The 18137-nt window shown below is 41.4% G+C and overlaps 1 protein-coding gene across 1 annotated transcript; it reads right to left on the minus strand.

Moving 5' to 3' along the window:
- Positions 1-7643: 7643 nt before the first annotated feature.
- LOC124127737 lies at positions 7644-17774 on the minus strand. The gene is made up of 3 exons (XM_046491104.2): positions 17740-17774; positions 12188-12479; positions 7644-10628 (listed from the first exon to the last, which is right to left on the minus strand). Exons 2-3 carry the CDS (start codon positions 12477-12479, stop codon positions 8995-8997), a joined length of 1926 nt encoding a protein of 641 aa, XP_046347060.2. The 5' UTR covers positions 17740-17774; the 3' UTR covers positions 7644-8994.
- Between the last annotated feature and the right edge of the window lie 363 nt (positions 17775-18137).

Below are 18137 nucleotides of genomic sequence, written 5' to 3' on the forward strand. Positions count from 1 at the left end.
CATGATACTGCCAGTATAAGTTGGTACAAAATCTACATACAGTAAACTACGTTTATAACGAACACGCTTATAACGAACCGGTGGATATAACGAACTGTTTTTGGGGTCCCGTACATTTGCTGTATATATGCTGTATATATGCTTAAAACGAACTACGGTTATAACGAACTAAAATGTGTGGTCCCTTTGAGTTCGTTATAACCGTAGTTTACTGTACAAGAAACAATGCAGGTATTGGTCAAAGTGGCATTACATACTTGAGGCCTATGTACATATCCAATCTGCCATGTGGCTACTTCAATAAGTGCAGCACTAAAGGAGTCCAGGACATCGGGGAAGTTTTGAAGTTGTTTGAAGTTGAAAGAATACGAACACAGGAGACTTTTTATAGATAACGTTATTCTTTGTGACGACGTTTCAGAGCTACTTCTTGTCCCTTCATTAGGTGAATGCTGAGTAACTACATGAAGTTAATATATATACATGACGATACGTTTACACAAGGTGGGATAAATGTACACAAATAACAATATAATGACGACGCCAATGATGTTTACAGGAGAGAAGCCAATTACAGTGAAGGTCTAGTGATTGGCCTGGACGTAACAAGAAGGAGTCGACAATGGTAACACTAACACTCACTCACTAATACAGGAGAGAAGCCAATTACAGTGAAGGTCTAGTGATTGGCCTGGACGTAACAAGAAGGAGCCCACAATGGTAACACTAACACTCACTCACTAATACAGGAGAGAAGCCAATTACAGTGAAGGTCTAGTGATCGGCCTGGACGTAACAAGAAGGAGCCGACAATGGTAACATTAACACTCACTCACTAATACAGGAGAGAAGCCAATTACAGTGAAGGTCTGGTGATTGGCCTGGACGTAACAAGAAGGAGCCGACAATGGTAACACTCACTCACTCACTCACTAATACAGGAGAGAAGCCAATTACAGTGAAGGTCTAGTGATTGGCCTGGACGTAACAAGAAGGAGCCGACAATGGTAACACTAACACTCACTCACTAATACAGGAGAGAAGCCAATTACAGTGAAGGTCTAGTGATTGGCCTGGACGTAACAAGAAGGAGCCGACAATGGTAACACTAACACTCACTCACTAATACAGGGGAGAAGCCAATTACAGTGAAGGTCTAGTGATTGGCCTGGACGTAACAAGAAGGAGCTGACAATGGTAACACTAACACTCACTCACTAATACAGGAGAGAAGCCAATTACAGTGAAGGTCTAGTGATTGGCCTGGATGTAACAAGAAGGAGCCGACAATGGTAACACTAACACTCACTCACTAATACAGGAGAGAAGCCAATTACAGTGAAGGTCTAGTGATTGGCCTGGATGTAACAAGAAGGAGCCGACAATGGTAACACTAACACTCACTCACTAAAACAGGAGAGAAGCCAATTACAGTGAAGGTCTAGTGATTGGCCTGGGCGTAACAAGAAGGAGCCGACAATGGTAACACTAACACTCACTCACTAATACAGGGGAGCAGCCAATTACAGTGAAGGTCTGGTGATTGGCCTGGATGTAACAAGAAGGAGCCGACAATGGTAACACTAACACTCACTCACTAATACAGGAGAGAAGCCAATTACAGTGAAGGTCTAGCGATTGGCCTGAATGTAACAAAAAGGAGCCGACAATGGTAACACTAACACTCACTCACTAATACAGGAGAGGAGCCAATTACAGTGAAGGTCTAGTGATTGGCCTGGACGTAACAAGACGGAGTCGACAATGGTAACACTAACACTCACTCACTAATACAGGGGAGAAGCCAATTACAGTGAAGGTCTAGTGATTGGCCTGGACGTAACAAGAAGGAGTCGACAATGGTAACACTAACACTCACTCACTAATACAGGAGAGAAGCCAATTACAGTGAAGGTCTAGTGATTGGCCTGGACGTAACAAGACGGAGCCGACAATGGTAACACTAACACTCATTCACTAATACAGGAGAGAAGCCAATTACAGTGAAGGTCTAGTGATTGGCCTGGACGTAACAAGAAGGAGCCGACAATGGTAACACTAACACTCACTCACTAATACAGGAGAGAAGACAATTACAGTGAAGGTCTAGTGATTGGCATGGATGTAACAAGAAGAAGCCGACAATGGTAACACTAACACTCACTCACAAATACAGAAGAGAAGCCAATTACAGTGAAGGTCTAGTGATTGGCCTGGACGTAACAAGAAGAAGCCAACAATGGTAACACTAACACTCACTCACTAATACAGAAGAGAAGCCAATTATAGTGAAGGTCTAGTGATTGGCCTGGACGTAACAAGAAGGAGTCGACAATGGTAACACTAACACTCACTCACTAATACAGGAGAGAAGCCAATTACAGTGAAGGTCTAGTGATTGGCCTGGACGTAACAAGACGGAGCCGACAATGGTAACACTAACACTCACTCACTAATACAGGGGAGAAGCCAATTACAGTGAAGGTCTAGTGATTGGCCTGAATGTAACAAGAAGGAGTCGACAATGGTAACACTAACACTCACTCACTAATACAGGAGAGAAGCCAATTACAGTGAAGGTCTAGTGATTGGCCTGGATGTAACAAGAAGGAGCCGACAATGGTAACACTAACACTCACTCACTAATACAGGAGAGAAGTCAATTACAGTGAAGGTCTAGTGATTGGCCTGGACGTAACAAGAAGAAGCCGACAATGGTAACACTATTACAGTGAAGGTCTAGTGATTGGCCTGGATGTAACAAGAAGGAGTCGACAATGGTAACACTAACACTTACTCACTAATACAGGAGAGAAGCCAATTACAGTGAAGGTCTAGTGATTGGCCTGGACGTAACAAGACGGAGCCGACAATGGTAACACTAACACTCACTCACTAATACAGGAGAGAAGCCAATTACAGTGAAGGTCTAGTGACAATGGTATTACTAACACTCACTCACTAATACAGGAGAGAAGCCAATTACAGTGAAGGTCTAGTGATTGGCCTGGACGTAACAAGAAGTAGCCGACAATGGTAACACTAACACTCACTCACTAATACAGCAGAGAAGCCAATTACAGTGAAGGTCTAGTGATTGGCCTGGACGTAACAAGAAGGAGCCGACAATGGTAACACTAACACTCACTCACTAATACAGGAGAGAAGCCAATTACAGTGAAGGTCTAGTGACAATGGTATTACTAACACTCACTCACTAATACAGGAGAGAAGCCAATTACAGTGAAGGTCTAGTGATTGGCATGGACGTAACAAGAAGTAGCCGACAATGGTAACACTAACACTCACTCACTAATACAGGAGAGAAGCCAATTACAGTGAAGGTCTAGTGATTGGCCTGGACGTAACAAGAAGAAGCCGACAATGGTAACACTAACACTCACTCACTAATACAGGAGAGAAGCCAATTACAGTGAAGGTCTAGTGATTGGCCTGGACGTAACAAGACGGAGCCGACAATGGTAACACTAACACTCACTAATACAGCAGAGAAGCCAATTACAGTGAAGGTCTAGTGATTGGCCTGGATGTAACAAAGAGGAGCCGACAATGGTAACACTAACACTCACTCACTAATACAGGAGAGAAGCCAATTACAGTGAAGGTCTAGTGATTGGCCTGGATGTAACAAGAAGGAGCCGACAATGGTAACACTAACACTCACTCACTAAAACAGGAGAGAAGCCAATTACAGTGAAGGTCTAGTGATTGGCCTGGGCGTAACAAGAAGGAGCCGACAATGGTAACACTAACACTCACTCACTAATACAGGAGAGAAGCCAATTACAGTGAAGGTCTAGTGATTGGCCTGGATGTAACAAGAAGGAGCCGACAATGGTAACACTAACACTCACTCACTAATACAGGAGAGAAGCCAATTACAGTGAAGGTCTAGTGATTGGCCTGAATGTAACAAAAAGGAGCCGACAATGGTAACACTAACACTCACTCACTAATACAGGAGAGAAGCCAATTACAGTGATGGTCTAGTGATTGGCCTGGATGTAACAAGAAGGAGCCGACAATGGTAACACTAACACTCACTCACTAAAACAGGAGAGAAGCCAATTACAGTGAAGGTCTAGTGATTGGCCTGGATGTAACAAGAAGGAGCCGACAATGGTAACACTAACACTCACTCACTAATACAGGAGAGAAGCCAATTACAGTGAAGGTCTAGTGATTGGCCTGGACGTAACAAGAAGGAGCCGACAATGGTAACACTAACACTCACTCACTAATTCAGGAGAGAAGCCAATTACAGTGAAGGTCTAGTGATTGGCCTGGACGTAACAAGACGGAGCCGACAATGGTAACACTAACACTCACTCACTAATACAGGAGAGAAGCCAATTACAGTGAAGGTCTAGTGACAATGGTATTACTAACACTCACTCACTAATACAGGAGAGAAGCCAATTACAGTGAAGGTCTGGTGATTGGCCTGGACGTAACAAGAAGGAGCCGACAATGGTAACACTAACACTCACTCACTAATACAGGAGAGAAGCCAATTACAGTGAAGGTCTAGTGATTGGCCTGGACGTAACAAGAAGGAGCCGACAATGGTAACACTAACACTCACTCACTAATACAGGAGAGAAGCCAATTACAGTGAAGGTCTAGTGACAATGGTATTACTAACACTCACTCACTAATACAGGAGAGAAGCCAATTACAGTGAAGGTCTAGTGATTGGCCTGGACGTAACAAGAAGTAGCCGACAATGGTAACACTAACACTCACTCACTAATACAGGAGAGAAGCCAATTACAGTGAAGGTCTAGTGATTGGCCTGGACGTAACAAGACGGAGCCGACAATGGTAACACTAACACTCACTCACTAATACAGCAGAGAAGCCAATTACAGTGAAGGTCTAGTGATTGGCCTGGACGTAACAAGAAGGAGCCGACAATGGTAACACTAACACTCACTCACTAATACAGGAGAGAAGCCAATTACAGTGAAGGTCTAGTGATTGGCCTGGACGTAACAAGAAGGAGCCGACAATGGTAACACTAACACTCACTCACTAAAACAGGAGAGAAGCCAATTACAGTGAAGGTCTAGTGATTGGCCTGGACGTAACAAGAAGGAGCCGACAATGGTAACACTAACAGTGTGGAAATCAAGATGTACATTTGTAGTTGATGATGTCACAAATGGACTTCTTGACTCATACCTTTCACAGGTACCGTTATCAAGGATAATTTAAGTTTGTGTTTTACTGAAGAGCTGATCCATCATTTTTCTGTTTCAGAGAATTGAAATCGTTATTGGACAACATCTAAATATTCATGTTGCAAGTTGACATTTTCTTCTCAGTGTGGTTAAAATATCCATTTTCACAAGAGCAGGCGAATCAACTTGGAACTGCATGGAACAAGACCCACCTTGTTTCACTTTGAGTTGCCTCGTGGCGTAGTACGTACGAAACGGGATAGCACAATACCTCCGGTGGTCCACACAAGGTCGGGAGTCTGAACCTGTTTAATGACTACAGTAATGTAGGCCCCTCACTCACTCACTCACTCACTAATGGCTACAGTACTGTAGGCCCCTCACTCACTCACTCACTAATGTCTGCAGTACTGTAGGCCCCTCACTCACTCACTCACTCACTAATTGCTACAGTAATGTAGGACCCTCATTCACCCACTCACTCACTAATGGCTACAGTAATGTAGCCCCTCACTCACTCACTCACTAATAGCTTCAGTTATGTAGGCCCCTCACTCACTCACTCACTCACTCACTCACTAATGGCTACAGTGATGTAGGCCCCTCACTCACTCACTCACTCACTCACGAAGGGCTTCAGTAATGAAGCCCCCTCATTCACTCACTCACTTATAGCTAAAATAATGTAGGCCCCTTACTCACTCACTCACTCACTAATGGCTTTAGTAATGTAGGCCACTCACTCACTCGCTCACTCACTCACTCACTGACTCAGAGAAGGCCCCTTAGTCACTCACTAATGGCTACAGTAAAGTTGGCCCCTCACTCACTCACTCACTCACTAATGGCTACAGTAATGTTGGCCCCTCACTCACTCACTCACTCAGTCACTAATGGCTACAGTAATGTTGGCCCCTCATTAACTCACTCACTAAAGGCTACAATAATGTAGGCCCCTCACCCACTCACTCACTCACTCACTAATGGCTACAGTAATGTAGGCCCCTCACCAACTCACTCACTCAGTAATAGCTTCAGTAATATAGGCCCTCACTCACTCACTCACTAATGGCTACAGTAATATAGGATCCTCACTCACTTACTCACTCACTCACTAATAGGCTACAGTAATGTAGGCCCCTCACTCATTCACTAACTCACTAAAGGCTACAGTAATATTGGCCACTCACTAACTCACTCACTAATGGCTACAGTAATGTAGGCCCCTCACCTACTCACTCACTCACTCACTCACTAATGGCTACAGTAATATGGGCCCTCACTCACTCTCTCACTCACTAATGGCTTCAGTAATGTAGGCCCCTCACTCACTCACTCACTCACTAAGGGCTTCAGTAATGTAGCTCCCCTCACTCACTCACTCACTTAAGGCTAGAGTAATGTAGGCCCCTCACTCACTAACTCACTAAAGGCTACAGTAATGTTGGCCCCTCACTCATTCACTCACTAATGGCTACAGTAATGTTGGCCCCTCACTCATTCACTCACTAATGGCTACAGTAATGTTGGCCCCTCACTCACTTACTCAGTCACTAATGGCTACAGTAATGTTGGCCCCTCATTTACTCACTCACTAAAGGCTACAATAATGTAGGCCCTTCACCCACTCACTCACTCACTAATGGCTACAGTAATGTAGGCCCTTTACTCACTCACTCACTCACTGACTAGAGGCTACAGTAATATTCGCCCCTCTCTCACTCACTCACTAAAGGCTACAGTAATGTAGGCCCCTCACCGACTCACTCACTAATGGCTACAGTAATGTTGGCCCCTCAATCCCTCACTTACTCACTAATGGCTACAGTAATGTAGGCCCCTCACTCACTCACTCACTCACTCACTCACTCACTCACTCACTCACTCACTAATGGCAAAAGTAATGTAGGCCTCTCACTTACTCACTCACTCACTCACTCACTCACTAATGACTACAGTAATGTAGGCAACTCACTCGCACAAACAACGACCACTCGTGAATCATGCATATCTACTTTTCTTCGGACACATCATAGGATGTTTTTTGGATTGACAGGGTTGACTTTGATGAAATCAAACAAGCAACTAAATAGATGGCGACCTCTTAAAGTATACTTTGATGAAGATATAAGCAAAATGGTGGATACAGATGCTGTCACAGTGGGGTAAAGATCCATACAGTTGCTTGTTAATATCATACAACTGATTACCCGGGAAGGACAAAGTGTCATGCATAATAAGGCAATCTTGGCGACCTCTGACTTTGTCATATCGATGCCGGTGTCATAGACTGGCAAGTGGCATGGTATGAGGGCTATTTGTTGGTACACTGAATGAGTAAAACATGAATATACCTTAGAGCTTTGATAAAAGCATCTGTGTTTTTATTGATACATTCTGTTTCAAACACTGAACTATTCTTGTTTCCAGAAAAGTAAAATAAAGTAGTTTTATTAATACAAATGACATACGGATATAGATCAAGGCAAATTATCCAATCAATTAAATTAGCCACAGAAGTGATATTAGTATTTCTATCAATTAACCTATCGCCACCTGTCAATCTAACAACATGATTGACAACCAGTCAAAAAGTGTGAAATGACAAAAAATTTGCAACTTCTACCCTTGAAAATGTTTTACTGTCCATTTGACTATTATATACAGAGCTCAACACGTTTAGCAGTTACAAATGTATCACGAACTATTGGAATACACAAGGATGGATGAAATATGTCACTCATTCATAGTGTGAAAAACATTTCTATCTCCATACCTATAACATGTCATGTTATTAGAAATATAAAGATTAAATGACAAAATATAAGTTGATGACATAGTCTTGCTTGAATTTTGTTGTGTGTCCTGTTAACTCCGCTCTTGTGACAGGTTCAATACAACTTGCTAACACTTGTTTCTGACAAAATGCAAAATCGTCAGCTGATATCATGACGTCTTTGAGAGGCATTTAGAAGTTGGGGTACGAAGTAATATAGAAGTTGTTCATCCATCCTTACTTAGCTGATATCCTAGTTTCCTGAATATGCAATAAAGGCAAATTGATTATATACTAGTATATGTAAAGACTATTTAAACATATATGTATAATCATTTAGTATAAATGTTATTACTATTATACTCTACTCAACACAACAGATAGTAGAAATAACTGATACAAATTAGTACATTTACAGAACTCAACGAGTTCTCACAGCATCCACACATTATTATATCCGCTGTAGATCACCGAACGCTAGTGGTGTTTTATTAGAGTTAAGCGCCCCTTTAAAACATTAGGAGATGGGCTGTCGAACTGATAATCTAAAGGCCGATAGCATGCGCAATTATGTGAACATGTTTCTCCATGACAACACACGTCAGATATATAGTACACTACACAACGCAACATTACTGTTCTATGAACAACATCAAACAACAATACTGTTCTATAAACAACATGAAACAACAGTACTGTCAAATATCATCTGTCTAGGTCACGTGATCTCTCGTGTAGTGTTGTCCTCATTCAGTGCTGTTATTGTGCGTCCTTTCACAAATGTACTTGAGAAGTACTTCTATCAGGTCAGACTCCTACTGGTGCTAGGTCTACTTGAGAAGTACTTCTATCAGGTCAGACTACTACTGGTGCTAGGTCGTCCTGTATTTAATCAATGACATGATGGACTACGTGTGTAAGGGAAGAACTGGATCCGATCTGGACCTAAAGCAGCATTCAACTTTTGAAATATTCAACTGTGTTTGGAGATCAAAGTTATTTCTATTTCCACATTCAGCGCCGGCAGAATTTGAATACTTTTACATATCTCCCAGACGTAACATACAGCAGGCCGTCAGCATCAAGACAGACACCATCAGGATATTTCAGACCATCCTGTTGTGTGAGGACATCTCTGACAAACTGCCCCGACTCTGTCAGCTGAATCACCTTGTGGGAGCGTCTGTCTACAAGCAGGATATCTCCTGTGCTGGTTGTTGTAACACCCCGAGGTCGTGTCAGAGCTCTGACTCCTGTGGGAGTGTAGGTGAAAACAGCGTATCCTTCACTGGTCACACATACAAGGGATTTTACGTCTCTTTCACTGACTAGCAAGTTGTTGTTTCTGGTGACATGCATATATTCTGGACTCCTTATCACCCCCGTGTTGATAGACCTCAGTATCCTCCCTCTCATTTCCAGTATGTCCACAGAGTGAGGCTGTCTATATGTACCTGCCGCCAGCTGTGAAGGACTCAGACAGGCTAGAGTCCAGTACTCCTTCCTTGTTTTGATAGTTGACAGTAATACAGGATCTGGGGTAACATTAACTGTAACTATTTCCTTACTGTCTGGAACGCTGACAGCTATCTGACTCTCACTTAACTTGGCTATTTGCCAAGGACCATTAGATAACAGGAGCTGATTATGAAAGGATTTGAAGTTTGATGTGTAATATGTTTTGAGTCTCTTGTTATCATAATCTGCAACTACCATCACTTTCACGCCATCAGCAGTCAACACTGTGAAGTCATACAAACTAGGATTCTTCCGGTCCCCATCTTCCTTGCAGTCAGTGGTGTGATGTAGAACAGGAGAAGACTCGGGATCACTCACTCCATGGACGACTTGAACCTCCCCCAGCTGTAGCTCATCAACTGCTTTACTCAGCTTGTCCAGGTCGTGTGTCAATACAACCCTTCCTGCTGCTGGCCTGTTGTCCGTGTCTCTGTTCTGTGTAGAAGTCTCACCCGTCGACTCATAGACAGCATACATGTCCATCTCACAGTTGGACGTCACAGCATTGGCTGTGAACTCATACTGCTGCTGGTACATCTGTAGCTCGATCTCCTGGGATTTTATATCTGCTTTTAACTCACGTAATTGTTCATCAGTAGCTTTGTCGATGGCATCAAGGAGTTGCTTCTCTTTTCTTAAAATAGCACACATCACTGTTTCCCGTGTCTTCATGACTTGATCTTTAATGTCCTGGGAATTACTCATCACATGTTGAATTCTAGATTTTCTCCAGGTTATGTTATTATTAGTAGCTGCCATGTTGATTCTGAGCTGCTCTATTTTGTTTGTCAGTTGTTCCTTCACAAGAGGGGTCATACTCTCTATTGTATCAACATCCTTACATGCCCTGTGTTTTATACTGCAGCATATCGTGCATATTGCCTGCTTGCAGTCTTTACAGAACAAATTCACCTTTTCATCTCTGTGGACTTGACACATAAAGCGACGCTTGACCTTTGTTTTTGTGTTATCAGACAAGTGAGCTACTTCATGGTCACACAACAATGGCATCATGTTGTGCAACTGGAGACATCCTTCACAGTACACAACATCGCAGACAGAGCACCAAGAAGTGGCTGGAGTTGTCTTTCCTTGTTTTGTACAAACACTGCACAAGTGTTCCTCCACACCTACAAAAACAAGTGTGCTTAATTTCATTTGTCAAAAAGCATGATAAGAATCGCACACCATCTAAAGAAATAATAACAGGTAACACATTAGTTTTGTCACAAACGGCCACGCCCTTTCTGGAGATGAACATATCATATGACACAGGTTGTAATGAAACAATGATGCTGTCTCACAATGTAGCACTCCCTAGTCAATCATGACCTACAGGTAATCATAACCACAAGATTATTATTTGCTGACAAGATATACAATAACAGATTCATATTAGAAACTGCGGGCGTTATAGCGTCTTTATAGATGGGAGACTGAACTGAACATAAACTTTTTCATTTAACATGCTTTGTAACAATGTAGGGCCATGGCACATCCAGTAGGATTACCTGTAACTAAGATCAAGCCCACAGTTCTGTCAACACATCCCGTCCTAGCTGTGGCATGTCATAGTGGAGGGCGACAAAGATCAACCCCACAGTTCTGTCAACACATCCTGTCCTACCTGTGGCATGTCACAGAGGAGGGCGACTAAGATCAACCCCACAGTTATGTCAACACATCCCTGTCGTAGCTGTGGCATGTCACAGTGGAGGGCGACTAAGATCAACCCCACAGTTCTGTCAACACATCCCTGAGCTAACTGTGGCGTGTCACAGTGGAAGGCGACAAAGATCAACCCCACAGTTCTGTCAACACATCCCTGTGCTAACTGTGGCATGTCACAGTGGAGGGCGACTAAGTTCAACCCCACAGTTCTGTCAACACATCCCTGTGCTAGCTGTGGCATGTCACAGTGGAAGGCGACTAAGATCACCCCCACAGTTATTTCAACACATCCCTGTGCTAGCTGTGGCATGTCACAGTGGAGGGCGACAAAGATCAACCCCACAGTTCTGTCAACACATCCCGTCCTAGATGTGGCATGTCACAGTGGAGGGCGACTAAGATCAACCCCACAGTTTTGTCAACACAACCCGTCCAAGCTGTGGCATGTCACAGTGGAGGGAGACTAAGATCAACCCCACAGTTCTGTCAACACATCCCGTCCCAGATGTGGCATGTCACAGTAGAGGGCGACTAAGATCAACCCCACAGTTCTGTCAACACATCCATTTCCTAGATGTTACATGTATTGTATTCCCTATTCAGGATAAGCAGACACAAATTGTGATATTTATATGCTAGCGGTGGCATGTCACAGTGGAGGGCGACAAAGATCAACCCCACATTTCATGCTAGCTTGTCATACAAATTGTTTTAATAACTGACAATAATATAATAAAAAGGAATGACGACGTGGTAGGGGTAGGACATAAAATTTATGTTGATTTCATAAAATTATTGCAATAGGTATTTGAGTTTACAGGAAGCTCTTTGTCGCAAATAGAATGTAATTTATTTGCCTTTGCGAGAAAGAAATATTTATCCTGCATCAAAATCTATTAACATGAAGTCATAATAAGCAATTCTATGAGTGAATGCTCATCTATGCACACGTGTGTGGTTGTTTTCAAACCTTTCAAAAAGGTATATTAGTCCGGCAGTAGAATTATACGCTGATTACCCTTTGTGTCGGGTCCAAAGTCGTCCATCAGCCCCTGTATGACATGGCTTGGTTTCAGCTGACTGACCCACTCCTCTACTGGACTGTCAGGGTTGGTCACATTCGTCAGTTGTCTACAGGAGGGACATGGGATGGACCTGGCTTGTGCTGCTTCCGGCTGTGTGTAGGTGTATTTCAGCAGACAGGACTTGCAGAATGTATGATGACACTGAAGTGTGGCTGGGTCTGTGAACACCTCAGAACAGATGACACAGGTGAAGTGGTTCTCTGTCAGAGTCTTAGCGGTCGCCATCTGAAGCCAAACTGATAGTTTAGTGAAGTATATAGGCACATGTTATAGACAGAATCATACAACATGTACATGAATGCATCATCCCCAACGTCCAAACACGTGACATCATTACAAGACAGTGAGACGGGAGTTTACGTGACAACACGGCGCCCCATTGCATGTATATCTGTGGAACATTATGACTCTTATGTTTTACGTAAGTTGCCCTGAACCTCAAATACAACACAGTATCATGATACTATTTCACGTTTTCCCCTAAGTAATGAATATGTACAGTCCATGAAGTGGAGATGTATGCCATGTTTTTCAAACACATGACACAAGAATTAATGCACATGGATATTAAAATTAGTTTCATACAACGAAACTCTGGATGCCGAGTTTTTTTTATGACGCACATTTTCCTAAGATCGGAAAAGTGAAGGTTGTGCGAGAATTGCGCTCACGCGGCACTGGATCTACCTATGGCTATAAAATTACGCAGAGGTGGAGAATGTTAAATTTCCTATTTGATTGTGTAAAGTAACCTGCAAATATTAAACCGGTTTTAAAAAAATACACTTTTAAGTGTTGTCCGAGAATTTATTCTGCGTTGAAAAACAGTCAATTTCTCCGCCTTTTATCGTATACCGATAAAAGTACTGTGCGACAATTTTTTTCATTTCGAAGATTTACCGAAACTGTCAGCGAACAAAATACTGTCTAATATGTGAACGACATAACAATATATCAAATAGAGTTATAGGCGTATGTATAACGACATACACTCAATGTTAAAAATAGCATGCCGTAAATGACGAAAACTGATTTTTCTCTATGATGTCAAAAGGCGACTGAGAGGTTACACACGTACAGGGAAAAGGGGGCATAACTCCGCTATGCTTAGCACTAGTTTGTTGTAACTCAGGTCAATTGGTGAGAATTAGCTGTGGGTAAGGACAATATATTTTCGTGGCGTTTCGTTCACGAGGAACCAAACTATTCCAACACAAATATCCATATTGAAACTGTATACGTTTAGTTATTAAAAACGCCCATAAGAAATGATGAAATCGTACTTCATAAAAAAGAGGTAATAGAGAAATGGATGGCCCTATCTAACCTATACCTTAATCCTTAGATTCCAACATTCTCCTGTTTGTGTAAGAGTAATATGACTAATGTTGCACCATTATTAATGGAGCACTAGACTTGTCATCAAATGTAATGAAATACCCCAAAAATAACACCATTCCTTTTGACATCATGGCTCGTTTTATGTCTTTGATAACGTCGGAGAAAGACGACACTGGTATTTTGATTAATATATATCTCCCCTAATTTTCGTTCATGGTATGAAAAATATCGATCTATAAAACGGAATTTGACGCTTTTTCTACACAACATAAAATTACTGCTTTCACCAAGTAAATAATGTTTTGAATATGTAAACAATTAGATAGTTTATCGTGTATCTTAATTAGCCAAGACACGCACCTGTTTGGCATCAATTTACGTTATGAAATACCCATAATAATATTTCAAAACAACCAAAATTATATTCAATATTCGACATATATTTGTTCATTATTATGTTATTATCTCTCTTCATTTTACACAATAAAAAGATGCGAAGAAAGCTCTATTGGTATAGAATTATCAGGATAATCGTATAAGGTTGAACCAACAGGGTACCTGGCATGGATTGTATTTTATACATTTTACAATTCCTGGAGAAATTAAGTAAACAGTTTAATATCCTGTGATCACAATATTGAAAAAATAATGAACCCATTGATTATATAATGCAAAACGAGAGGAATAATTCGTAAATTGTTTGTGACTAACGCGCACCTGGCGAATCATTAGATATCATTCTGTGTATCAAACGACACAAAAAACAATTGCAAAGACACTACTTTCAGAAATGTGTCCATATATTTACCGAAAAAATATTATCCATTTTGTGAAATAATATATTCAGTTTTAGGTATAAAATAAAATGAAACGGCTATTCATGGACATTGATAATATGAACTTATAATATTGACTATTGCACATCCCAAGAAATGCATACATGCTGCAGTTACATTTACACTTCATCTTGTAACACTCGTCCAAAGGAAAGAAATATCGTATTCGACACTAAAAACCTATCAATTGTTATGTAAACAATGTTCAAACAAACAGGAGATTATCAAAGGTTCGTTCATACATGTTGTGGCCTATATTTATGATATCATTTTGAACATTGACAAATGTCCAAAGTGACATTAATTGTGTGAAAAAATTATAAAAGATATTTAAAATCTACATCATAACTGAAACTGTAAACAGCATGGTACAATGATCGTGTGCAATCTAATTCAAGGACCTAAACCTCAAAGAAATTACCAAATATGTACAACAATGTTGACGTATGACATCACTACCGGTGACCGACCCTTACAAAATGGCGTGTTCACTGTCAACAGTACGCGGGATTTTACGAGGGGACTTTCGTTGATTCAGGGATCGTATATACATAAATGTGACATGTAAGTAATCAGACACTTTCTGACAATCCATGTACTGTTATTTGTTGTTATAATTTTCATTGAAACAAACCGAAATAGTCAGAAATTCCGATAAATACCGTTGTCGTTGTGCGTGATTTTGCGTCAGTCATGGCGTCACACCAATCTCTTTAAAATCATATCTTAGTTTTCGCTACCGCCAAACAACGATCTGAGGACATCCCATTACAGGTCACGTCAGAACGACCTTTCGCGAATTTTGACCGACCAATGAAATGACGTACAAGAAATCGACATTAGCCAATCAGAAGGCAGCTTTCTCGATCTTTACGACACTAGTTTCAAACTGGCGACTACGCTTCGAAACATATTTTGACTTATTCTCGATTAAAAAAATTAAAACTGATAAGAAGAACACTCTTGAGTGGCTTATAGATGGCCTAGATTGTATGGATATAATCATAAAACCCGTAACTGTCGTTCGGAATACCCCGTGTTAAATATTTCGTGGTTGCGTGATTAGAAAACACATTCCGACTGTCACTTTCATGATCTGGTAAGCGACGCTCTGATTGGTTGGATGAAAGGTCGTTCTGACGTAACCCTTAATGGGATGTCCTCAGATCTTTGTTTAGCGATAGCGAGAACAAAGATCTGATTTTAATGAGATTGGGCGTCACACAGGACGATAACTTTGCAATGATTTGATATTTTCAATGTATCTATTTTAAATTCCCCAATTCTTCCTACGATTCTCTTCCCATGTATATTCTGAAAGTGCTGAGCCAATATCTTGAACGAATAGACGAATGGATAGCACAAAATAGGAGAAAATGCTACACTGTGTAATATCTGTATTTTGCTTTGTTTACATTTCAAACAAGTGCAGTTTTTAGAGCACAGCGTTCGTTTTCACACCTTACTTATTTTGCTTGATTTCATCAAGCCACTTCGTATTGGTGACAAAGACCATTGTTCATTTGATTTCTAAAATGTGTGAGGAATTCAAGGATGTGTGTATCGCAGCTAAGTTTGAAATATTCGTGATGTTACAGGCGCCTCATAACCGGTGTACCTGAAACGTGATTTTGTAAACACTATCCAATATGGCGGAAAGTTCACTTCGGCGTTCGTTTTTGCGTATTTTCCAAAACATTCTAAACGATTCTAGGGTTATCGGAGCCTTTTTTTGAATGATCATTGTGATACTCGTGATCACTAATATGCTATTTTGGAAATTCCTTTCTCGGAGTAAATATCCGAAATTTAGATTTCAAAACATGCTGTAAATAACGCGGTGAGTGGTGATTTAGTAATGTGTACAAAATGGCGACATTTACGAAGTACCTAATTTTCAGAGGTCATTTTTAGTACTTTTGCTTGGCCTTAAATGCCAGTGGGTGATATCACAAAACAGGGAATCTCCCACCTTATTCAAAACTGTGAAGTGTATTAGTGAGCATGATGTATTTTGAATTTTATTGGACTTCAAAGTGAGGGTTGTAGAGGAGGGACATATATGTCCCTGTCGAATCCAGGGAGTTAATTCAACAATCTTACAGTAGACTAATTTCAAACAGAAACAAGAACAACAGTGGACCCATTTCCATAAACACAGGTTGATGTTTCAGCTTCTTGTAGTGAAAGGTAAATCAGGTTTGAAACACACACAACACCTCCCTCGAGTACTGCACGTACTTCAATACTTTACGTCCTGGTTGCCCGTCACCCCGCAACTTTTTCACGTGACCTTACCAGGTCAAGACGGCGAGTAGACACGTGGTTTAAATATTGGCTTGTTTGGGGATACACACTCTCCTCTGTGAAGTACTACGTTAAGATTAAATAAAAATCGACAACACCAAAGAATAATCAGTATCTGCCGAAGCGCATTCCATCTAAGGCAAAAACAGTGGTGAAAATTATGTGAATAGATAACTGGAAATCAGTGTCGACACCAGGTGTTCGCTTCTGCTGTGCATCGTCAGGCAACAAACGTTTACTTCATGGGTGAGTAAAAACTTAAAGTCTTCGTTGTCTTCATGACCGGTACGGATTGTCCACACACACGCACACGCACGCACGCACGCACGCACGCACCCACACTCAAATACACACACACCACACATCACACACACACAACAGACAAAATCATACAGGCGTATACTGTCATATGACTGATATTAAACATACATGCAAGCCGATGATGCTTAAAGGGACATAACTCTGATCCAACCTTGTCATCGCCACAACACCGCCCCCGACCCGAAGAACTTACCTATCGTTCATGTGGTGTTTCCAGCACGCATGTTAATGTACATAAAACGCAATCTTCACTTAGGCAGCAAATCAAATGACCCGAGTATGCTAATGTGCCGGGTAGGTGGGTGGACACCAGCAGACGTTTCAGCTAATTACCTTTCGTTATAACCGGTAACTACTTGTACTATGACCTCAGATAAAAGCAGTCGAAAATCTGTCTGCCTAGCTCCGTGTTAATTGATTTTGATAACAGTAATCTTGCGTGTGTTGCCTTTCATCAGCGATGACGATTCAGCTGCTAACTGACATCGTACAGAACTATATGGATGTAATCATGGTGGACACCTGCTGGATATGTCAATGTCAAGTCTACTTTCTGTGTTAAAGTCAAACCTCTGCCCTTGCGTGTATACATTAAAACATAGGTAACACAACCATGTACTGTCACATAATGTAAAATCTATACGTGTGTATGTGCAATGGCGTCTAAATATGTGATATACCTCTATTACAACGTGGAGCTCTCTTCCCTGAAGTCGCCTCTCTTTCTGGTTCCTGGAATAACTACAACCGCCCGCCTCTTGTCATGTGAGATAGATCACAAGATCTGGTATGTGCAGGTATGTACTTGTATCTCAATAGAAGCAACTTTGTGCGACTCTCTTCAGATCTGTACAATCAAGCCAAAACTCCAGGATGCAAGAGATTCTTTCTCTGTTTGACCATTAGTCATGTATCTGAAATAATGTGTGCAATCTCTTTTGTTGTTTCAATCAAACGTGAACTGATACAAGGTGTAGTTTTCGAGAGAATGAATTAGACGCAGGGAGGAGTTGTCCCCCTTAGACCATGATATTCCATATTGAGCTTGGTTGCCGCTCATGACCCTTGGGAGGTCTTT

The sequence above is a fragment of the Haliotis rufescens genome, unplaced genomic scaffold (genome assembly GCF_023055435.1).
Source record: "Haliotis rufescens isolate VD_foot unplaced genomic scaffold, xgHalRufe1.0.p SCAF_44, whole genome shotgun sequence".
NCBI classification, from domain to species: domain Eukaryota; kingdom Metazoa; phylum Mollusca; class Gastropoda; order Lepetellida; family Haliotidae; genus Haliotis; species Haliotis rufescens.

Excerpts from the sequence above, each read along its gene's own strand:
- LOC124127737 (XM_046491104.2), bottom strand. The coding sequence starts at position 12,479 with ATGGCGACCGCTAAGACTCTGACAGAGAACCACTTCACCTGTGTCATC. Across the intron at positions 10,629-12,187 it reads CTTTGGACCCGACACAAAGG|GTGTGGAGGAACACTTGTGC; the intron begins GTAATCAGCGTA and ends TTGTTTTTGTAG.